At 42.4% G+C, this 25,273-nt stretch overlaps 1 protein-coding gene across 1 annotated transcript in view; it reads left to right on the top strand.

Annotated features, from left to right (window-relative positions):
* CDH13 (cadherin 13) overlaps positions 1-25,273 on the top strand; it is a 751,386-nt gene that overhangs the window by 245,915 nt on the left and 480,198 nt on the right. The window contains exon 3 of the mRNA XM_090062749.1: positions 8,434-8,642. Coding sequence (XP_089918875.1) covers positions 8,434-8,642 — 209 coding nt within the window. The remainder of the gene's footprint in view (positions 1-8,433; positions 8,643-25,273) is intronic.

Genomic DNA, 25,273 nt, shown 5'->3' with positions numbered 1-25,273 from the left:
ATATGTCTGCAAGTATGTGGGACATCCTAAAATCCCAATTTATCTTCATCCTGAAGTTTGACTGCTCTTGCCTACTCAAGTAACGGTCAAATACAAAACTCACCATGTGTCTGGTGATCAGTTTTGGCTGTTTGTAGGTCTTTCTTTTCCACAGCCTTTGTGTCCCAGACTCAAATTTCCTTTATTCCTGACAGGGACTTCAAATTCTTCTGTATCTAGGCTGAAGCTAACTGAATCAGTCCTCTAGTGTGACCAGGCAATTACTCCTGTGCACTTTTCATTGTTTCCCTTTCTCTTTCTCAATCAAGGCCTATTTGTGAAGCCAGACAAAGGAATAGTCATAGATATGTAGGGCTGAAGCTTATTTCCTTGCTCCCAAGTAGGATCAAGCATACTTAGGCCATCTGTGAGAGCTGTTTGTCTAACCGATTCTTTAAACGCTTCCAAATTTGGAGACTCCACATCTTCCTTAGAAACTTGTTAACAGTGCTTATACCTAGAAAGTGTTTCTAATATCTGGCCTAAAACCCCCCAAACAAACCTCTCTTGCTGAAGATGACTCCAACTTGTTTCTACCCTCAGTGGAGATTGTTGCCTTTCGTCTTAAGACGAAGTGTCCCAAAATGGGCATTGTACTCCATTTGAGGCCTCATGAATGTCTGAACAGAATAATTACCTCCCAAGTCTTGCATAAGAGATGTCTGTTACTACATCCCAGAATGACGTTTGCCTTTTTTGTGATGGTGCCACATTGCTGAGCTATAGTTGGTTAGTTTTGCATGGTAACCACCAGATCCTAGCTGCATGGCGGTGCTCAGCTGTTTGCTCCCCATCTTATATTTGTAAATTTGACTTTTCCTTCCTAAGTGTAAATCTGATTGGACAAATCTGTAATGATCTACCTGCTCCTGGAAGGCTCGTTGGCTGTGCATAGTTAAAGCCTGCCAGCTTCCATAGCCAATGGCGCACATAAATGCAATTTTGACTATTGTTCGCCCTGACTGAATGACCAGGTACTCATTTAAGCTGCGTTAGTTGTGGGCAGCCTTTAACACGTCAGGAGCTCAGCGTGATGCCTCTGGGTCTTAAACCGCTCTGCCACCACTCTTCTTTGTAGTGGTAAGTACTTGTGTCTCTTGAATATCATGTCACTGATTTCAGACTATTTTTCCCACTTATCCAGATCATTTTGAATTCTGATCCTGTTCTCCAACAGATACTCCCTATCCCATCAGTCAAACCAGTAATGAAAATGAATTGGAGCTGACACAGGGGCACCCCCATTTAATATAATCTCCTGATTTGACAGCAGACTAGCAATGAGAGCTCTTTTTGTGTATTTTTTTTCAGTCAGTAGCATATTTACTTTACAGACATTTAATCTAGACCATATTTCCCTAATTTACTGATCACATATGGGAATACATCAAAAGCCATGCTAAACTCAAGATATATTATATCTACTAAGTCCCCAATCTACTAAGAAATCAGATTGGCTTGCCTTGACTTGTTTTTATCACCCTGCTGTCTTTTATGTGCTTTCAGATGAATGTTTGACAGTTGGTTCCAATATCGTTCCAGATATGGATTTGGCAAACATGTGTATAAGTCCCTGGATCCTCTTCATCTTTTTCTTTTAGTTAGGACCGGTACTATGTCTGCCCTTTTCCAGTCTTTCCAAATCTCCATGATCCTTCATGAGATGATCGCTAATTGTTCCGAAATTGTTTTGGGAACAACTGTAGTTCCTTACGTACTCAAGGGCAGATTTTAGGAGTCCTTTCTGACACATTTAACTCACTTAAACTTTTTTTTTTCCTTATTTTGGTCTGCACTCCTGTCCCGTCGATTAAATTAATTTTGTAGAATGCCTAGTCATAATTAACCTATTTTGTCAATATTGAAGCAAAAATTGCATTGTTTTATCCATTATTTGTTCTCCTTCCCCATTAAGAAATGGAGCTATACTTTCCTATGCCACTGTCTTGCCTGTAATGCATATATGGAAACATTTTTTTTTTTTTTGTTGCAGGTGCGTTTTCCTGGCCTCTTTCACCTAAATAGATGTCCAGCTTCAGATTTTTAACCATTTTTTTTTCTGTTGGTGTGAATCAAATCCAAAATAGTACCTACCATGAATTAATTCTTCCATTTTATGGAACAAAACATTGCCCCTAACACATTCTGGGGAGATGCTGGACAGCATATCCTGCCCTGTTGCTTTCCAGCAAGCTCAAGTTCTCCATTGCAAACTTTTGACTTTTCTTTTACTTTTTAATTATCCCCTTCCCTTAATTTAGTGGTTTCTTTAGAAATCTGTTAAGATATGGGTCCAGCTCCCCTACCGTTTTTTTTCTCACCCACCAATGTTCAACTTCTTTCCACGCTTAGAGCAAATGCTTACATTCTTGATATACGGTAGGGCTCTGTGTAATTTCACCGGCTATTTAAGTTCGACACTGTTGTGACTCATTCTGACCTTGACACGGTGAAATCGAAATGAAACGAAGGGCTTCGAAACAGCCTCGAAACGAGACGAGGGCAGTCGAAATGTTTTGAGTTCCGAAGCATCCCAGCTGAGTGCACCTCCACAGCGCTTCAATTGCAGCAATGGGGCTCAGTTCCCTTTCCCGGCTTGATCAGGCTGGGGAAAGGACCCGAGCCTGCTCGTGCATCCCCCACAGCCCTCCCAGGGTTGCGGCCCCTGATCTGCCTGCTGGATGAGGGGAGCCGAGTGCTGCTGCTTGGGACCCACGGCATGCTGGTGGCAGTCCTAGGCGGCAGCACGCATCTTCCCTCCCTCATCTGGCAGGCAGATCAGGGGCCCACAACCCCAGGAGGACTGGCACAGCCCCTGCAGCCCTCCCAGGATTGTGGGCCCCTGATCTGCCTGCCGGATGAGAGAGGCTGTTTCAAGCTCCCCATTACAGCCTATGGCCAAAACGTCGAAACAGCATCGCTGTTTCAATGAAGCGAAATGGAACAACAGTTTTGAATCGAAACGAAATATGAAACACTGTTCCAGTGAACCATTGAAACGCAAGGCGAAACAGAATGGTTTAGAGCCATTTTGCACAGCTCTAATATACAAGACTTCCTTTGCTCCGCCTGCTTCCATTAGTTTTCCATATACTTCGTTCTTTTGTTTTCTCCCACTGGCTTTGCTCCTGCACACACACAACTTCTTGCTGCCCTTCTGCTTCTCCTTCATAGCCCTTCTCAAAACACTTTCTATTTTCTGCCCTCTCTACTTGCTTATAGCATCTTCACAACCGAAGGAGTGAAATGCCATTGGGGAGGTTCAAGGCATCGGTACCTTTGGATGAAAGGCGGTTAGGACTCGGCATTCCACTTTTCGTAAAGCCCTACTTTTCTGTCAGCTGGGGGGAAAAAACCCATCAGTTTCCTAAGAGCTTGAATAAACAGATGGGCAGGATATAAGGGAGAATTAAGTTGCCAGCTGTACAGCTCTGAGCAACTGTAAAGCATATCTCCAAGCATTTCTCCTGATTCCTTGTGTCAGACCTTTCACGAGCTCTCAACATTTCTGCAATGCACACAGATGGCAGCAATGCAGGAAATGTAGACGCTTGTGAATGCTGAATTGCACTGTTGGAGAAATGCACTGCTGAAAAGTCCATACCTTTTTTTGAAGCACAGTGAAGTGTAGCCACTTTCTGAATGTAGCTTATAGTGCTCTGCTTGGTGGCATTACTGCTTTGAACTGCGGTCTCAGTTTTTCAAGAGAAAACTTTGCCTTATTTGTTTCGGGTTGCTCTGTATTCTTGCTTGCTTCGTTCCTTCCTGTCTTCAATACAAGCTCTGATGTCATGACCGATCTGGGAGAACGGGTAGGCTTGGTGGTAGACTGTGACTCCAAGCCCGTGTTGCACCCTGGGCCCTCACCAGGCTGCTTTTTGCTTTTTTTTCTTTGTGTGGGAAGTTGAAGGTTTAGTCATGTGTAGGATTGGATAGAGCAGGGTAGGAACCATTTGTTTATAGAGGGCTTTGGTCTGTACGCCCGTGTGGCCAGGTGTCTGGACTGCATAACGGCATGTTAGGCACAATGTGTAATACTGCGAGGGTGTCCGTCACAGGGTGATGTTATGAATGTAATGGCATGGTGATTTTGGTCTGATGGTAATTTGTTTGTCTTTGCTTCATATATTGGACCTGGATCCCAGAGGGGCCAACTTTTTATATCCCACACCCCTGAATAAAGTAGCTAAAAAGTCAAAGTCCTGCCTTCCTTGCTTGCTTGCTGCCTGCCTTACTTCACACTCAACTTGCCAGAGAAGCAGCTGCCAAATTTTACCAGAAACAAGCTATTAATAGACTAGTACATCACTAGAAGCTGGTTTTTTTGTTTGTTTGTTTTAAATCATGAGAGGGGCGCTTTTATACAATGTAACATGAAGTTTTAAGTTGATTATCACGAGGAAATAACACCGATTTCAAAGCAAATCTACTCCGATTGCCTCTATCAGGATGGGATCTACATAGCACATCTAGCTAAAGAGTTTCAACCTTTTATTGCTGATGAAGAATGTCTTGCATTTGTGGGCTTGTCTAACCTTATTCTAACTGTACAGTTGGGCCAATAAAATATATCGCCTCCCCAAAATCCTGGTCTCTTAACATCTTAGTCCCACATTTGTATGTGTTTGGAAGTGGGGGGGATTGCTGTTTATTTTAAGTGGATTGGATGATAAGACTTCTGTGCACCTATTAAAATGCCTGTCTTATCATCGACATGAGCTGCATACGATAGTTTTAAACTAGGGCAGGCTGGTAATAAAGAGCCTTACATCTAGATCTTACTGTGATTATGTGAATCTTACCGTGAGTGTGGCACGATCTCAATTAACATGCTGAGTTCTGTGACAACCCTGGCACCGATGTGCCTCCCATGCGAATGAGATGCCGCAGCGCCTACCTTCTCAGATGCCTGCTCCCTGAAGAGCAGTCCAGAATCCTGAATGAGGCACCCGAGTTCTCCCTGTACGGTGCTTATGAGTGGGAGGTACCTAAAAACACAAAGTAAGAAGATAGCTGAATTTTAGCACGTGTACCACGTAACAGCCTAAAGCGACCCAACAGGGAAACACTGAAGACAGGGGTGAGTCTTAAATCCCTCCATGCTTACCCCCAAGACAGGGGTTTCTTTTCACTCAGGATTTAGGAGCCTGGCCTGCGTTCTGAAAGGCACCTGTGACCTACCATCTCCTCCCCAAAGTTAAGCAGGGCTCACTCCTTTTAGAGAAGGGGAAGATGGCATGCTAGTGGTCTGTAATACCTTGCTGTGTAATAGCCTCACGATTAGCTGCCCTTCATTAACTGAGAGATTCAAAGCTACATCTCCAGGTGACCACCCTAGTCGCCAGATTATAGGCTAGATTGGTTGGGAGTACTCTCAGCCTCTCCTGCTGAAGAAACGCCACTTTACAGAAGTTCAGATTAATTGGGCCAAAAAGAGAGTGCAGAAGAGAGTCTGATTCTGACTCGCTAGGGGTAAAGGGAGGAAAGAGGAAGTACTCAGCTCTGGTTCCTGCTTTAAGGATTGTCCTTTATATTTCATTCGTTCATTGCTGGGTGTAAAACATGAAGAGACTTGCAAGAACGGATCAGGACCTAGGGCTCCCTCCCAGATGCGTGCCCTAGCCATGGTGTATAGCCATGCTGTCTCTTGTGCTCTCTTTCTGCACATGTGCAGAAGCACAACTTTTCAGAAAGTAAAACGCAAGCAAAATCCTAATAAACGTAGTCACCCCCAAGTGAAAATGGCAACTGAATAGGGGTTTTCAGGTTCACAACCTTGGACTTGGGCACCTAGATGCCACCAAAGTTTCACCTAAATGCTGCTTTAAGCACTGGGCCTGCCCTTTAGGGCTTAGCCTGCCCTTATGCTATCTGCTTCCCTTTGCTGCTGCATTTACGTGAATGTTTCACCCTGTGTAAGACTAACTGTAAATAGGTGCTGAGTACATGCAGCTCCCAGCTGGAACTGTAGTTTTCCAACATGCCTGTTGGAGCATTATAAGCCATATCGCACAAGACGTTACATGGGTGTCCTTTATACTTACACTCAGGAATCAGTAAAGGGCTACAGATATCTGTCTCTCCACAGTTTTTCTGCAATGGAGGCAATCCCAGTGGTTCTGCAGAAGAGTGCAGTTGGACTCTGGGACCCCTGCACGCTCAGTCCTCAAAACTGTGGTGCCCTAAAGATATGCTTAATCCACTAGAGCTTGTAGGGATCCTGGTGGAGAAGGGTCTTGCTGGAAGTTTCCCAGCAGCACTTTGGTCCCAGTCTGTTTAAGAATTTCTCCGTGACCTATGTCTGGTTATGGTGATTACGTGCGTCTAAGACCAGGGTTTTGGCTCCAGAGTTGGCCAAGCTGTGATTGAATCTAGTAGCTTCATGACTTTGAAAACAGCAACCGAAGCTAGCGTGATAATTCTGGCAGTGGATTTAACCAATTAGCCGTTTAGAAACTACTTTATTTTCAATGACAGCCCTAATGTCTTTGATCTTCTGTAATCTGTTTGCCTGTCTGTCCCTGCTTCCAAAACTGTAACACAGTTTTTAAAGAACCTATAATGAGAGGAGTACAAAATCAAAGCAACACATAGTAAAGGCAAGTCTACTCTACCAGCGACTCAAGGAAGCAGTTCAGGAAGTCTGGAACAAATCCTTTGCAGCAAGGACAAAAAAAAGGACTCATACAGTAGGTCTTCCTCATGGCGATACCCAAAACGCTTATTTGGTTATTCCAAATCTGTGGTGGAGATGTCTTAATCGTATGGTTATTATGAAGTCTAAAGCTCACGTGATGTAACAGAGATTCTCTTTTAATGAAGTGTGTAATTACTGCAGGCAGTGGCATTCACAGTATTTAAGAGCCAGGAGCACCTGTTAAACCTGCAGTGTCTTTGGGGGCAAACGCAGCAATAGAATAAATCTATAATGGTTAAGAAGTCTAACAGTGCTGCAAGAAAAGGTTCAAGTTCAGGGTATGTACGTGATCGGTATGTGATTGGAATAAGTTTAAGTTAAAACCAAAGATACATTTTCAGCATACAATTAAATAAGACGGATAAAAAGAACGGGGACAGATATTTACTCATAGAACCACTTCCTGTAGCTGGTTGGTTGTGTGGCTGGAAATTAATATAATTAAGCACAGAATCTTTCCTAGTTACAATCTGCCTGCTATTTCCATGCATGCGTGTGCACACACGTGCGCGTGCGCGCTGAGGTCCTTGTAAAGAGCAGTTGTTTGTGTTCCATCGATTCCTCAGTAATAATAGTGCAATAAAAATATAGAGTAGAGTAATGGCAGAATCCTGAGGATGGAGCGATCAGGGCGCCCAGCAGTTGCAAATCTGCGTAAATGGGGAGTCTTAAAAGCTTTTGGGAAACGTTTGCCAGCAAGTAAACTTCTCACCTAAACTATTCACGTGGTGAACGAATTCCCCAAATAGTTTTAATTGGTGGGGGGAGGTTGCATTCACAAACCAGTGAAGAGGACCTGCTGGTATTACCCGGAAGTCCAGTGACTGAAGCAGTGGCTCAAGACCTGGAAGAAATGAGTTCATTGCCATCCTCAATTTTTTTTTTCAAAAGAATATCAAAACCACCACATTTAAAGGTATTTGAGAGTGTATTGCTGTCGGTATCTTATGGTGGTGCTGTTCCTTTTGGTATGGCTTATTGAGATATTTATTGAGCCAGTGAGAGTGAAACAGGTGACTGGGGCACTCTAGGTTCCAGAATTGCACTAGTGAGTTTTTAAGGATATTTTACGTAAAGTGAATTGGTTACAGCGGGATGACTAAGGGAGAGGCACCTAAAAATACCCTATAACCTAGTTGGGGGAGACATGAGTACAGATCCCCTTCCTGCCTAATTCTGTGCTGGGGATTGAAACCACAAGGCTACGGAGCCTTTCTTTCTGTCTGCCTCAGTGAATATTTTAAATATTGCCTGCAGAACAGGACAGCATTGACAAGAGAGATTGAGAACATCATTTAAGGTGGAATTCACCGAGCCAGCCAAATATATTGATAATAAAGAAAATCAAATGATAGCATTTTTCTGGCAGAATTTTCTGTCGCGTCTCGTTTTGACAATACACTATGAAACAAAGGATTTTGCAAGCAGCCAATTTCAGCTGTAAAGGAAATGCACATCTTTGTTATTTGCTCCCAAAATGTTTGTCTGAAATGTTCAGTTCATTTCCTAAGCACTCCCATAGCCTGGCCAACGTTTCTGAACCACCCTTCTCAGAAGCGTGTCCATGAAGCTGTGATCGATTGTGCAAATATAAAGATAAACACAGATTTGAAGTTTCTTGAAAAAGCAAGTCAGTTATAGCAGTCTGAAACCGGAGTTATAGATTCATACTTCTCTTATTTCTTGCTCTTTTCCAGTGGCGTTTGATGACTGCAAGGGAAATGACAAATTGAACTTCGAAGTTTCTAACCCAGACTTCAAGGTGGAACCTGATGGGTCTTTAGTGGCTCGGAAAAATGTAACAGAAGCTGGTCGAGCACTGTTCATCCATGCACGGTCTTCTCAGACTGAAGATATGGCAGAAATTGTGATTCTTGGAGGGAAGGAGAAGCACGGCTCTTTAAAGGTAACACAAAGACATGTTCAGATGAGACTGCCAGAAAAGAGCAGTGGCATTTAAAAAAAAAATTACCCCGTCAAGAGACTCCAATGATCAGAAGAGTTGAAATCAGAGATATTTTCAATGCAGTAGCACAATATCATTCATATTTCCTAGGCATCCACAGTGAATTAACTCCATGAATGGAGGCCAGATGTTCATAGAGAGGCTATTCCAAGTGCAGCTATGTTCAGGATAACACATAGAGTTAAACTGACAGCCTTACCAGTGCAAATAGTTCTCAGGGTTTATAAGCCAATGGGACTACTCCTCGTATTGAGGCTGCCGTTTAGATTTGACCCTTAATCTAATCAGAAAGCATTCTAAGCTATGGAGTGTAATTTTTTTCAACATGGGTCTTCTTCCTGCTATCCTCTGTCATATTTTGCAGCCTTTCCGTACAGAAGGGATGACTCTGTTTTCAGTTTCAGGCTGTCTGTGAATCTTTTTTTGTCCTTCCTTTGGTTATTTTCCATATTCACTGTAATCCTAACCCAATTAAGGGGGCCGGGGAAGTGATTTGCAACATGATTGAAATGTTTACTTCACAAACCACAAAGAAACAGAAGAAAAAGTGAGATAGCCTTCATTTCTGTGCCATGGCATTTAGCAAGGAGGCAGGCGTGACAGTGACTTACAAGACAATTAGGCCCGATACCTTTACAGACCTATAATTTAAAGGAAGTACAAAGAAGCCATAATGAGACTGACTGATCTATTGTCTTATTTCAGTATTTAGGCTTTGGGGTTGGCAGCACTTTCATTATATTTCCAAAATAGCTATAGTAGTAGCTTAAATCTTCAATTTAAAAAAAAAAAAATAAGGAGGTGGTTGCTTTAAGGGAAAGGCTGAACCAACTTCTAAAATCCCATTGCTGAGGAATAGGTTTGATTTTTCACTCTTAAACTGTACAGAGCAAGACTCTAGTTTGTTAGTGGATTGTGCAATGTAGATCGTATAGTGGGAAGAATTAAAGCCCGAGAATACCTGAGTAGACCTGGTTAGGATCTTTTTTATGACATTTTATTTTGTCTAAAAAATGTTGTTTCTTTGAAAGCTGAGTTTCATCAGTCTCTGTTGTTGACCCCCTCGCACTTTATATCAGTGGCTCCCAACCTTTTCTTGCAACGACCTTAAATCTGGGTCGTGACGTCCACCTTCACCCCCAACTCACTTATGCCCGGTGGTGCCAGCAGAGCCTGGGCCGAGCCGGGATCACGGGGGGTAGCGGCAGTGAGACCCACACCGACTGTGTGCCAGGAAGGACGGACCCCCCGCAACCCTGATTTGGGTCATGCATCGAGGTTGGGAGCCACTGCTTTATATGAAGGTGATTAAGGCACAGGCTTGGGTGTGGAAGACCTAAGTTTTAGTCCTTGCTCTACTTGATTCACAGTGGGTTACCCTGAATCAGCCCTTTCTCCTGCCTGTCAGGCTCTTACCCCCAGGCTCATTCTCAGTAGTCTGTTTTTGCAAAAAGGCTTTAAAATATTTTGTTTTAGCTCCAATAAAGGGCAGAACATGGTTTCCCCGTGGCTTGAAAGCCATCAACCTCATTCAGTTAATTAACCAAGTCTGATTTGAACTCTGGCCTCAGTCCTGGGCTCTGCTCCAGTCACTTTGTGCTGGTGGGAAAACACCAGCTGAAATCGAGCCGATTCGGCCACTGGCTTGTCCTCTCCGCATAGCTGAATTCTCAGAAAGGGAAGAGGTACCCTGGTGCCTATCCTCCTCCTTTTGTGGATGTTGATATAGTCAGCTTGACTAAGAGAAGAGGCTGCAACCAGGCTCCCCTTGAAGCCCACATGGCCGCAGTGGTGTTGAAACCTGACGGTTGCTTTAACCTGGCCTTGCAATCCCAGCCAGGATGCAGCTTGCCCAGGACTGGGGAGTTTTTGAAGAGCATCTTTCCAGGCCCTGCACGAAGCATTCCCTCAGTTTGGCTTAGGGTTTGTGTGTTAATTCACTCCTTTAAAAAAAAACCAGACACACAAAAAACCACGTATTTGCCTGCTTCAAGTACAGCCCAACCTGCCTCGTCCTTCATTTTGTCAAAATCGAGTCGAATCTGCAGATCCCGGTGTTCTACCTGAGGTGATTTTCTTTTTGGATACGTTTGGACGTAATTCTTCATTTTACGTTGACATATTCAGACGGTAACAGCAGCAAAACGGCTGCATCTGTGTGTGAGATGAGACTTGGCTAAGAAAAGCCCAGATTGGAACCTCAGCATTGTCGTGTAATTCTGTAGGGTTAAGATAAGCGTTTGCTGGAGCACTGCTTAGCATGCAGCACTTAGAGTACAGTACCTTGTTTAATTAGGGGATAAGTAGTTCTTAAATATTTCCCCACTGTCTGTGACTGCTGTTTCTTTTTTGAAAGCTTGTAACCTACATCTGTGAAATCCCATTGTTAATGGTTCTAATTGCAGAATCCAAACATGTTTGGAAATAACTGACAACAATGGTCTATAATGGGATGACTTGCAGCCTGGATAACCTCAGCTCTGAGCCCGGAGAGCACTGGAATAATCTCTAAACCTTAGAAAGGGTGATCGCTCCCAACCAGATTGTAGATGGCTGTTGGAAAGATTTAGAGCAGGAGCATGGAGGGTACACAACAGCTTTTTGGCTTTGCTTCTAGTGATACCAGGACTTGATTCAGTTCCCGCTGAAGACAGAAGAGTCCAACAGACTTGGTGCAAGGTGAATTGGGAACTTAGTGATAAAGTGTCTCCAGAGCCAGAACACAGTGATTGTTAGAATAGCACTTTCTTAGCTAACAGTAAGAGCAGTAACTTAACAGTTCTCTTCTTTGAGGCTTTGGGACGTATCTGCTTAGTTTCCTGACTCTTTAGATATAGGTATCTTGGAAAGCTGAGTTTCAACAGTCTCTGTGGTTGACCCCTTGCACTCTATATCAGTGGCTCCCAACCTTTTTCTGCTGCGACCCTAAATCTGGGTCACGACCCCCACCCCTGCCGCTGACTCGCTCACGCCCAGCAGCTGTATAGTTATAGCTCTACATAGATAGATATACAGCTGACCCTCGCCATTCGCGGGGGATACGTTCCAGAGAGCCCCACAAATGGGGCAATCTGCGAATACTGTGCTGTACCGATAATAGGCTAGGATAAACGGCTGGATCCTCGCTGCACTATCATTTGCTTTCTTTTTTTTAGGTGCCAGGATTAAAGGTATGGATTAATACTGAAATACAGTACTGCAACGTACTGAATGTAGAAGTATCACCAGAGCGCGGTAACAGTGTCATCACGCTGCGCGGGGAGAGAGCGTGGGTTGGTGTGGCGCACCGTGAATATTTGAAACTGCGAATAGCAAATCCGCGAATGTCAAGGGCCTCCTGTATATCAGCCTCGTATATAAAATAATTTTGTACTCTTCTTAGCTCTTCAGAAATTCCTGCTTCAGATTATTGAGTTGGGTATTACTTTGTCTCCAGCATCATCAACAAAATTGTTTATTAGGTTCTGCTTACAGAATCTTTATTGATGACTACCGATGGAGGCGGCAAAAATAATGCAGTTGTAATGTTCAGATCTTAGGTTGTCCCTGCAACATACTTAAGACGGGATGGGTGGGTGTATGTAGAGGTATGTAATATATGTGTATATATTGCATGTTTATTACTGACAACCAGTAATCCCTCCGTGGTTAAAGCTGCAACCAGATTCCATTCCTACTCATGGGTTCGTTTCTGCACCCCTATAGCCGCACTGCTTTCTCTCTCTCCTAACGTCTTGACGGTAACGATAGGGCACTACCATCACTATTGTCTTTTTAACGTTATTTAACTCCCCTTGTGAATCTAGCTCTTTGCTTGTATTAAAAATGCTTGGAAATGAAACAAATTGTTTCATTTCTCCTGCTATTCTGAGAGATTCTGGTTTGGGGTCAACTCAAAACAGTATTCTTAAATTGGCCAGTTATTCACATAGCACTAATGGTAGGTCAGCTAGGAAGCAGTGAGGTCTAAACAGGAGTCAGGCAAAATTCATTGCTTATAAATGTCACGTTTCAGGAATTTAGCTGGGGACACTGGACAACTCTGCCTTAGGCTCCACATCTTTCAAAAACACGGAAGTTGTAATATGCAGTAACAAAATGTCACTATGGTATCGTTGGCCAAGGGGAGGCTTTGTTTAAACGTGGCTCATTCAATCCATAGCCCAAGAACAGCAAGAGTGACAATTTTTGTGTTTTAGTATTTCTAATTCATACCACAATGTCCGAGCAAGGTTCTGATGACAAGGGACATTTAAAATCAGAAAGCTCTGTAAGGAAGGAAAGGTATTATCAACCTTTAACAGGTGGGAAACTGAGCCACAGAACAGCTTAAGGGATGTGCCTAAAGTCTCTGTGTGATACACTGAGGTTGAGCCAGGAAATTAGCCCATATCCTGTGGGTCTATGCTTGGTGCCCTTTGTCGAGACTGCCCTTCTCCTACTCTGATGGTCGTTTCAGTGAGAAAGAAACATGCATGTTAGAAACTGAGCTGAAACTTGGATTTTTTTTTTTTTTTGGAAACCTGCTCTGCTGTATTGGCAAATTTAGATTTATTGTAGCAGATGGAAGTATTTGGAATGTATTGCTGCAACACACAGACAGACAGAAAAAAAGAAAAGCAAGATAACTGACCTCTGGCTCCAAAGCCAGTAAGGGAGCACACTAATGTTCCCAAATGCCAGCCCTGTAGTAGCCGCACTTTTTGGTACTCACCCGACTTCCATCCACATGGACAAACGATTAAATAGCAAGTGTCAGACATTTTTCTGGCACCAGATGGAAAAGGCAGAATGGAAAAGAAAGGGAGAAATAAAAGGAAGGAGAGCTCCCCAAGACAGCACACAGACAGGAGCAAAATTAAAACTTTCTGGTACTAGCCCAGAATGAAGGAAATGAAGTTGCCGTATTCAGACTACTCTGCAGAATTGAATTTATAATCCCGAGAGGCTAGTCAGGGACATAGTTCATGGTTTTCTGCTTTAAAGGCTAGCTTTTCATTTCTGGTGATGCTTACCGCACCGTTGTCGTTACTGGTGATAGAAGAGGCCGTATGGCTGGAGGACTCGAGAGATCTGGGTCCTGTTTCCAGCTTGACCGCAGGAGGCTGATTCGCTCATTCAGATCAGTTCACTGCTTCCTGCCTCGATTTCCTCTTCTGCAAGAGGGAAATGGTGATGCTTACACCTTTCATAAATAGCCTCGAGAACTGCGTAAATGAACATTGGTCTGTACAATTACCATCACGGGTTGAAATTCCAGCATGTTTTTATTTGTGATGTCACTTTTTGTTCCGTCTGTGCAGTATTTTCCTCTGCTATACATCCTAAGCATTTGGTGCTTTATCTCAGCATTGATGGTAAAAGATCAAAATTCTGGTGGTTAATTGTGATTCCACGATTAAAAAAAAAAAAAAAAATTCTGAAATAGAAAAGCAAATCCTTAAATGTATCCATTTAGCAGTTCAAGCACTATAGGCTATTTTGAAAACACTATAAAGTACCAGGCTCTTTGATATAACCAGCAGTTGTTCCCATCAGAGAAGATTACCATTTTTCTGTATATTATTAGTGTGGAGTTAAATTCCAAATGGTCTAAAAATGACTCTACAAGTGTCTGAAACTGGACTCACACATGATGTATCATCAAATAGACTGGAAGATTTTTATCTTATTGAATTTTATACGAAGCAATTTCTTAAAGAAGAAGAGTGCGCTGCATACATAAAATTCTGTATTTTGCATATCATTTCCAGACCTTTGGAAAATATACCAAAAAATCATAGGATTGCACTAATATACACATTACAGTTGTTATGCTCATCAAAATGGTGTACAATGCTCCTTCTTACAAAAAAACTTTGGAGATGTATTTATTCCTTTAAAACGTAAGGATTTTCCTAAACTTATTTTTTAATTTAATTTTTTTTTTTAAACCTTAATGAAGATCAGCTTTACAGAAAGCTTACCAGATCGTACCAGAAAGCTCAGAGGCAGAACCATCTGGAGGAGGTCCAGCGCATGATGTTTCCCATTCATAAGCAAAATAGAAAGCTTGTCCTGTTTTTCCACTAATGTTTTAAACCATGTATGGGATATTTGTGGATTCAAGCTATATATATTTGAAACCAAGATCTAGGTTTAGGTTGGTGTAGAATTTGGTGTCTGTCTATGGATGGTATTTGAATGAACACATTTTAGGCTGTAATGCACACTGCGTGAATGATTCAGGTGAAAAAATACTTTTTATCTGAGATGAAATACTAACTTTAAACAGCCATAATGAACGCAATACTCTTTTATACACAATGCTAAAGTTTATATCATCATGCATAAAAGTCTCCGTAACAGGTCTCTGGGTATTGTGACATTTTATTGCACGATTTAGAGACCACAGCATATAAAAAAACCTCCTGAGCTTCTCAGACTGTTTCCCACCAAAATTTTAATGGGCTGTTGTCTCTCGAGCCTGATACAAAGTCCAGAGGTAAATAGATTCCTTCAGGTTTTGAATTAAGCCATCTAAACAGGAATTTGGGCTGCTAGCCCCACCTAAGTGTGGTTTCCACTACTTTCTTACCCAGCTAGCTGGCATAGACACCTTATTTGCAGTGTGCAGGGACTATGAGGACTCCCCGGGTAACTTCCCCACCACTGTATTCTTCTTAATTGAGGTGAGGTTTCACTGGCGCCGACAGTTTTGTGTAGAGCCTCAGGGTGTGAGGGTATTAACTGCTCAAATTTTTCAATCTGCAGATTTCCACCACCAAACAATTCCAGATTTCACATGTGCTGGCTCTGGAATAGGCTCTAACCGAGCACCATTTATCTAAGAATTATCCTGGTGCCAAGGGATGTGACAGTTGCCATAGAAACAATTGCACATCGTATTGAATAACAGAATAAATGTTGTAAAGAACATGATCCACTGGTGGCTCTGATTAGCTGACATTCCCTACTTGAACAAAATATTTCAAGTAACAACATTCGTTACGGGTGCAAAACCGTAGACCAAAAGCGGGCTAGCTTTGCTCCATTTTCCCTCAATGAACGACTTCAGGATGTAAATAAGAAGTTTTCAGCTGCGAGAAACAATGGTCTTGTAGATTAGAAACACAAATAATTGACGTGGGAACAATAAGATGTTATCTACGCTGTATGTTCTGCGCCGTTTCTAATGAATAGCCCACATTAAAATGTTATATGAGTTATGAGGGTATTTATCTAGGGAAAGTGATGTTGCGCTTGTCACTAGCGCACACGTTTAAGACAGATACAGAAAATAGATTAAGAGTGTTTGAAAAGGTGACATCAAATGAGGCAGAAGCAGCACAAATGACTGTTTAAGATTCCACATCAGTAACAAAAATTAGCCTTAAAATAACCAGCTAATACCGTTCATAATAAAATGTTTAAAATCTAAATTCCACTTATTCGTTAACAAGAAACTGAACTTAGGGTGTTGTATCTGCCATGAAAGAACGAACACCATCCAGGTCCCTTTTTCACTGTTAGGTTGGCAGTAGCTCTCTGTGCTGCAGGGATGGACTTCAGATTGATGTCAAAGAATGACAGAACCCAAAAGTAGGTTCCTGGAAGGCATCCAAAGACATTGGTTTGAAGAAGTATTTAGGTTTGACACTGTGTCATTAATGGCAAAGCTCTCCTTTTACTGTAGTGAGTGCAGGATTGTTCAAGTAGTCCATCTCAATAAAATTCAGTCCTGCGAAGAGGGCCAGAAAAACACTGGTGCATCACTTTGTTCTGCTAAAATGTTGTTACCAGGGATCATACGCATCGCTGAGTGATCCCTAAGCCCTTTGTCAGCCCTTTGCACAGGGATTAATTTGACCCCTTATGATCTGACATAACAAGCGGGTTTTCTTCTTTTTAAACTTCAGTAGGACAATGATAAATTAGTCTATGTTGAGACCAGACTTCTTCAGGTTAATGCTGCGAGTCCCACCGATACGAGGAAGGCAGCATCAGTCTAATGTGTTGAGTATGTAAGATTAATAATGGCATTTTAAAGAAATCTGCTCCAGAGACATGGAGAATATATGAAGGAACCATTTGGAAAAAGGCTTAAATTTAAAATTAATTCTAGTAAGTGGGGATTGTGATGTGAATGTGATTTAATAGAACGTAAGAAAAAAATCATAAAGGGTAAGCAGGCATCTCTTAGGATTTGTAATATCCTGTTTGTAAAGCAACTTTCATCCTGTAAGAGCCTGAAAACATTTCAATTAAGTGTGCGTATACATTTAGATATAGATGAAGTTTGTGTGTATATGTGTACACATAAAAATAAAATGCGTGGGGGTATGTGTCGGTGCAATTTACATTTAATTTATGACTTGAATCATAGTCACTTAGAAAATAACACAGAGGCCCTGGCTCAGTATTAAAAACTCCTGTGAAATCCAGCAAGGAGAGGGTTTCTAAAGCCCCCTCTCAATACCATACAAGAGATGTAAAGGAATTGAACAGTGCAGAACCCGCTGGAGAACCCGGGAGCCATGGAGGAAGCGTCCAGTTCTCTCCTCTTGGTCCTTTCAGGTAATCCCACAGTCCCGTTCGTGGGACCTTGTAAGACCCAGGCAAACTGACATAAACACCAGTGTTGGGAGGAGGCCAACTCTGTTTATTAGGCTCAGACTTCAAGCCAAATTTTCTGGTATCAGAGAGCCCTGATGGATGTTGAATTTCCGGAACCGTCTTTGTCCCGTTTCAAATCTCTCACATTTGTTATGGTTTATGGAGGAATGATAGTCACAGGAGAGATGATTCATGTCAAAGGATGGTATCTTAAGCAAGCATGTTCTCATTTTTCTTTCTAATGGTTACCCCAATAATTCCGTGCTGGCTTCTTTGGAGCCAAAGGGGCTATTCATTATTACAACTACAGCCATCGTGTCAACAGCAATCCCTTGGAGTCGAGAATGATCGCCTTCTGTGATTGCTTTATCTTTGGGTCTGAAGGTGGTTGATGAGGCTGATGCAGGACTCTGTTGCAACTTGGTCACATTTCCTTGCAGCATGGATGGCTCTGGATTTTTGATTCAGTCTGCAGCATGCTGTTTCTGCAACTCCCACTTTTCCATCTCCTTTTTGTCATCATAAGGTTTTGAAGTACTGAGATCCTTGCAACAGACTCTTCCTGCATTTGGGGCAGTTCTGGGTGATAGTCTCCCATGAGTTGATATATTAATATTACATTTTTCCAAGTTGGCCTTGAGGACATCCTTGAAGTGCTTTCTCTGCCCTCCTCTTGAGCATCCACCTTGGCTGAGCTAGGAAAATCAAACTTGCTTCGAGAGTGCGGAGCCAGATATCTGGATGATATAGTCGGCCCAGCAAAGTTGATGTTGGATGATCATTGCTCATAGTGTTTGTTTGCAAGAGGATGCTAATGTAGTTGCATCTGTCTTCCCACTGCATTTGAAGGATCTTCCATGGGCAGCACTGATGGTTCTTCTCCAGCGACTTGTGGTGTCTTCTGTACATTGTCCACATTTCCGCTCTGTACTCCCTTGACTTCGGAGATGGCAATATTGTGATATTTTATAGAAGCTACATAGTCACAAGTTCCCACCCCATCATGTTCCAACCAGGCCCTCCAGAGAGATGCAGTTTTCAGTCATACCCAAGAACATAGAGGTAGTGTAGACTTGCCTTAAAAGCTGGGTGAATTTGTAATTGCTTAGCTGCAGATCAGTGATCACAACCCTTCAGAGCTAAGGGAGATGCTTGTTAAAAACTCAAGAGGCAAAGACTCAGGTTGTTGGGTCAGGAGACCCTGTCTTCAATTCCTGCTACCAGAATGAAGTTACAAGAAACCACAGTTTGCTGCCCTAAGAAACAAGACGCTCAATGATGACAATAGAGCTGCTGAATATTTTTGCTTACTGACTACAACAAATGGATCGAAGCTTTAGCAGAATCCAAGCTTTAGCAACAACACAAATCACTTTCTGTCAGCAACTATTCAGACTACTGTAGGCAGAAATGTTTTAATTTACCTGCAAGCCGGCAGGCACTCTTGGGATTAGTGGTGCCCAATTTTTGCTGAACTGTTTGGCATGTGTTAGATCTCAGCAGAAATTATCTTTAAGTCTTTTTGCTTTCATTTCTTTTCTATCTCTAGACTTACATTGTGGTTTGGGGAGAAATGAATCTCGGATATAGTATGCACAGCTTTTTAAGATAACAGCTACACTGTAATCCTTTTAAAATGAGACCTGGATCTTGGACTTAGTGCATTGCCTTCTCCTGGACTGTATTGTATGAGCTCAGCATGATACTATAGTTCTTGCTACTTTTATAAAGGTTATGCTTTGAATCACCAATCAAAACTGGCCTAAATGTTTAACTCTGTTGAGACAAATGCATTTCAAATAATGGTACTAATCACAGTAGAGAACTGTTAAATATTTTGTGTCCAAGGATCCAGCTCTATAGCAAATGTCAAGACAGTATTGATAAAGACAATTTTCGAATGTTCTCAATCAGACAGGTTGTGTAATGGCCTGTGTATTCACAAATGGAAGCAGTGAGTCTGCTGTTATTTTTCTGAACTCTCTCACCAAATTATTTATATTGCTATATAAATTACATGACTTGCCAGAGCTTTAAGGACTTGGCTAATAAAAGACAGTGCAGTTTTATGCATTTTGCATGTGCCCTCAATGTGTGCCCTTGATGTTTTGTTAGAGTTGAAAGATATGCTTTTGCATGCTAGTCCTATCAATTGGGAAAGGCTTGTACATTTTGCAGAAGATTCACTGATAATAGTCTACATACCATTAAAAGAATTTTAAAAAATCCAATTTTTTCTAACATAGCTGTACCTTTGATATTGAAAGTTAACATCTTGGTTGAACTTTCATTCATTCTTTGATGGCTTTTATTTATAAAGTTCAAGACTAATATGCTGCAAAAAATCTATCAAGAAATCACATGGAAGAAAATGTGAAACTAGCCTTTTCTTCTTTTTTTTTTTGCCTGTGGAAAACTGTTCTTTTCCTCTGTTCATTAATGGGTGTTTAAGACGTGTGATCATCTGAAGTACAATCTTGTTCCTGCACCCATTGACTTGAGCGCTGAAGTCACTCATAACCATTACCTTCTGAACTGATATCTGACAAGAAAAGGGGCCTCAATCAACTCTTTGCTCTCCTAGTATAGAGGGTAACTCCTTTGTCTTCACTAAGGTCACCCGTGATTTACTATGGTGCCGGTGGATAACAAGGGTTCGAGAAATTGCCTTTGTAACTTTATTTGCAAACACGGCTATGGTATTTTAAAAGGGATTATCAATATGTAAAGGATTTTTTCCTGAGATAATTAAGGTAATATAATAATGAATTTAAAGCATCATCTCCCCTTGTGAAGTATGTTACTTGAATGCTCTTCATGTCCCGTGTCAGTACAATTCCACTGTCATTGAATTCAAAGAAAACCTCCAGTAACTTAACGGTTCATATCTGGAATCACAAACACTACACTTGAAACTAGTCCATATAGACTAACAAGGCTCTCATGCCATGGTGGAAACATTTTTACTTTGCAAAGTTTTCTTCAGTGGAGCAATGTTCAGCCATGTATCTTTTTGGGAAAATGCCTGACTAATGTGAAAGAAATTCTGACTAAGCAGGTGGTGTCCAATAGGGCTGTGCGAAACAGTACTGTTCCATTCTGACTTCAGTTCTGAGGTCTGGACGGAACAGAGTTTTGTGTCAAATAGAAGTCTGAGGCGAAACAGCCTCACTGTTTCACTTCGTCAAAACAGTGATGCTGTTTTGATCCTGTTTTGACCAGTTTGACCATGACTCCCTAGGTTGCATGGGGGGTGGGGAGTCAACACATCTGGGCTGCCTCTCCATCCCCCACACTGGATCACGTGACAGGGGGTGGGGAAGCAGCTCAGCTGGGCTGCCTTGCCATCCCCCATGCTAGGTTGTGTGGGAAAGCAGCCTAGCTGGGCTGCCTCTCCATCCCCCGCAGCTGGGCTACCTTGCTATACCCTTGGGCTATATCACACAGGGAGCATCCCCAGTACTATGGTCAAAACATTTCAACTAGCCTCATTTAGGCTATTTTGACGGCCTTTGTTTCATTTTGATTTTGCTGTTTTGATCTCGAAATGAGTCAAAACAGTGTTGAAATGAAACAGCAGTTGAATTTCACACAGCCTTAGTGTCCAGACCATGTATGGTCAACATGGCCTATCTCCACAAGCTTTTGAAAGAGGATATTCTGTTTTTCACTGTTGCTGATAACCATTTGTGTTCTGTAAATTAGGACAAATGTGTCTTAGAATTCCCAGTTTTATTTGGAATGGCTGAAATCCTAATTGATTTAACCAAAATTTTGCAACAGAGGCACTGAATAAAATAAATTGTATCCACCCTTACTCCACCTCTGGATTTGATGCAGTTATTTTTGCTTCAGAACTTCAGATTAGATTATATCTAAGAAAGGGGATTGATAGAATCACAGAGCAGTAAGGTGGGAAGGGACCTCCATAGGTCATTTAGTCCAAACCCACGCCTGAGGCAGGATCATCTCCACCCAAACCATCATATACAAGTCCAGAGGCAGGCAAAATATGGTCCATGGGCTGGATCCAGCCTGCCAAGCACTTTCATCTGGCCAGGAGTTCACACCAACAAATTGTGCCTGCCCAGCCCTTACACCCACGAGTGAGGCGCCCATGTGTACACACCCTCCCCCCAACATATCCTGTTGCAACTCACTCGTACCCTTGTAGAAAGAACAGCCCGGCCCTACCAGCACATAGCTTCCAGGTGGGACTGCCACTACTGCAGCCCCTGGTCTCCTGCTGGCTCCGGGCAGCATGTAGGGAAGTGGCAGGGGCAGGGCTGCAGCTGAGCAGAATCGCAGAGTGCGGGGCTGGGGCTGGCGTCAGCACAGAGCCTGTTCCCAGGGGCTGATGGCAGCATAGAATTTGGCTGGGTGGTGTGTGGGTGTGAGGGAGGGTAGGGGATGTGGGGACCCCCCCATGCACTGCCCCGTATGGTGTATAGCTGTGGCAGGAGCATCATCAACAGACGGGTGCTCAGCAGGGCGTGGCTCTGGCCAGTGCACATCACAGTAAGGGGTGCAGCCTCTATTGGGCTGTCTGTATAGCAGGCATTCCTTCTCACTCACTCACCGCCCCTGCACTTTTCAGGCTCTGTAGGGAAGCCTCAGATACTGGAGCCAGCCCAGTGGAGGCTGTGCCCCTCACTGGAATGTGCAGAGCTTGCTGGAGCCATGCCTCACTGGGTGCCTGCACCCTGAGTGTCCCACCTGTTGCTGTGCCATGGGAGGAGTGTGGGGGTTCCCACTCCCCTCCCTCCACACACACCCAGCCCCCACAACCCCCCACATATGCACAACTCCCCAACATACCCTGTGCCCCACATATAAAGCCACACCCCCATAAACCACGCAGCCCCCCACACAATACATAAGACTATGAATTTACTTTTGAGTTATTATGCAGTCACCTCCATATAGACTATACAAACACAAATCATGACAAAAATATTTTTTGTAATAAAATTAAAATATCTTATAGTAGGTGTTTGACTTTAGTGTATGGTTTGGTTTCTTTCTGGTTCTAAGAAGCCCCTCCCCCCCCCAAAAAAGAAAAGAAAAGTATATTGGGAGGCAAGGGAAGGGACTTCTGGTGGCAAAGGTTGGGGTTAGAGGGTGGGACTTCTGGACCCAGGATGGTGACAAAGGGATGGGTCAGCTCTCAAGGGGTGGGGTCCTCAACACCTCACCAAAGCTCGTTAAGTGGCCCTCCACCTGAAATAATGGCCTGCCCTGCCATAGTTTAATTTCTTAGTAAAACTAGTCAACTGTGACACAACATAGAATCATAACCTGCCACAAGGAAAGCAGGGGGACTGTGGCAGCCAGTGTTTTGTTTCTGTAAAAGGAGGGTAACACATACACAAGAGATCCCAGGAAGAGGTCCATGCCCCCAACTATAAAGTAAGGCAGTCCCCATCCCCACTGTCCATACCAATCTGAACATAGAGTAAAATTCCTTCCTTACCTGCAAAATGGTGATCAGTCTGGCAAGACCTAGCCAGGAACCTCTAGCTTTAAGTCCCAACAAGAGCACTGGATTTTCATTATTTTTTAGGGGTGTGCAAAGTGGGCACTATTTGATTTGGCTTCGGTCCGAATCGGGGACAGTAATTCTGTTCCACTTCCAGGTCGGCTGCCAAGTGCACTGAGGAGCCCCCCAAGCTGCTGTGGGACACTGCATCTGCCCAGCATCACAGCATTCATAAGCCCCATTACCTAGGGGTATGTAGAAAAAACATTTAATGCTGTGTCTGTCTGAATCTCCAAATCTTTCTGAATCTCTCCAAATCGATTCAGACAGATTAAAGGGTCCTTTGATTGGATTCAGATTCAGAGATTCAGCCACTGAATCGGGCCAAATCTCTGCCAAATCGAATTGGGGATCCAAGCTTCACACAGCTCTATTATTTGTCTCAGTTCCGACTCAGACAACAAATGGGTAATAAGTCTGGATTATTTGACCATTGCCTGCTATGAATTACATCTAGTTTGTCAGAGTTGAGCTTCTATATCGGGCTGGGTTGATAGTAATGGGAAATCTTCCCTGGATTTAATTTCTTACTACTCAGAATGAAAAAAATAGAAGATAGAAACTTTGCTGTTGATAAATAAGGCCATGCAGTATATAGAAATGTTTTCCAGGATAAACTTTTAAACAAGTATTGTGAACACATACCTTCAAATTCTGATTTTGTTAGCGCTCTGCAATAACCAGAAGCAAAAATGTTACACGATAAGTTGTGCTATTCCGTGTTATTAAAGTAGGTAGTAGAGTAATTTGTACACAGTAAACAGCAATGAATTATTTCAGACTAGATTGTCACTTTCCTCCTACTCTTTAAAAAGAAGTGATGCTTTGCTGATTGGCTCCAGGAGCAAGTGAAGGAAGGAATTTTGATATGTGCTGGCCAATAAATGTGAGCATATATGAAGGGGTGTGGGGAGGGTGCTGGGAAGCAAAGAGGAACAAGGCTTTATCTATAGCCTATCCCTTTATGCCTCCCCAGTAAACATGAAATGAGTGGGAAAGGGGTTCCTTGGCTCTGAGAAACCAGTTCTTCCTCCTGTATACTGAGATTAATAGCATAGGTTCTTCACACTATCACTTTAATTCCTTTTGTGACCACATATGACAGGAGGCCTTAATGAGGATAAGATCAGTTTGCTCTCATTTTCACTTCATTTTCAACCTTCCTCCCGTTCCTTTCACTAATTTCTGCTCCTGTAGCTGTGTATGTTGCCCCCCTGGTAATCAATAAGGTCCTAGATTACAAACATGCCTGAAAGATTCAATATTGGCCAATGCACTGGGCATATCTACACATGCATTTACACTGGCTTAAATTTTCTGTGCCATAAGTCACTGCACATCTGGTGTGGTTAGGGCAGGGTATGGAGATGGTGGAGTCCTGCGAAGAAAAGCTGACCTCTTGAGCCTATAACTGACCTTTTTTGTCTCCCAAAAGTGTTTTGGCACCTCTCTCTAACATCAAGGCATGGCAGGAGATTATTCGAAGGACAGAACACTACTATTCAATCAGAGACACGACTCAGCTTCAGGTGGCACGCCACCGACCTCTTACAGACTCATTCCATTGCCTTTATGAGCTTTGTAACTGGTCATAAATCCTGTACCAGAAGTGCCCAAATCAAAATGTCTTTGTGAGTGACCTTGGTGTTAACTGTACACTGATCATATTGTGTTTCTAAAGCACAAAAATTGCTTTAGTTAGTCAAAATTATTTTATGACTTTTGACAGAATTCCTGAAAAAAGGCCTTTTTTCAGAAATATTTTTAAGGAATTGGAGAGTAATTTCCAGCTTTACTGGGTTTGTTTTGTTTTACTATACTGTGAGATCAGATTGAATGCCTGTAAAATGTGCCAGCTATGACTGTGTACAAATAATGTAATAATAAATTGTATAAACACAGTAACGTGGTCTCTTACAAACTCTTAAAATGTAAGTATCAGTCTAATAACCTTAAAGCATCTATACTTCGCTTTCACTCCCAATGCTTCCTGATTTAGGGAAAAGAACAGCTATAATTAAATTAGGGAGTAAAAGTAGTGTGAAATACCCATGTAGTACAGAGAGGAAAACTGTGTTGAAGTTAACTGTTTCTCTTAATGGGCTGCTCTCTTCTCATGATCCAAATGATCTCCCTTCCTTTTTAGTTTATTGGTTTTCTTGACTCAAACTGACTGTTTGTAATTATCATTCCTTTTTGTTCTAGTCAGCATTCAGTGCATTAGGCTGCATTCTGGATTTTATTAATTGAAAATGCATTTCAGGGCAATCATGAATTAGATAAGTGACTTGATTAAACCTTTGTCTTTAATAATATGAATGGTAAAACAAGGCAAGCAAATTAATCTTGGCTCTGGACAACACATGGATATTCAAGGATGGTATGTAATTGTTTAAGAAACCGTTGCCAAGCAGACAGTTTAAATTCATGTGAAATT

The sequence above is a fragment of the Crocodylus siamensis genome, chromosome 9 (assembly GCF_052110815.1).
Source record: "Crocodylus siamensis isolate JL-2025a chromosome 9, ASM5211081v1, whole genome shotgun sequence".
In the NCBI taxonomy this organism is placed as follows: Eukaryota; Metazoa; Chordata; order Crocodylia; family Crocodylidae; genus Crocodylus; species Crocodylus siamensis.
Note: the sequence above shows the minus strand (reverse complement) of the source record. Positions and strands in the feature narration are given on the sequence as shown.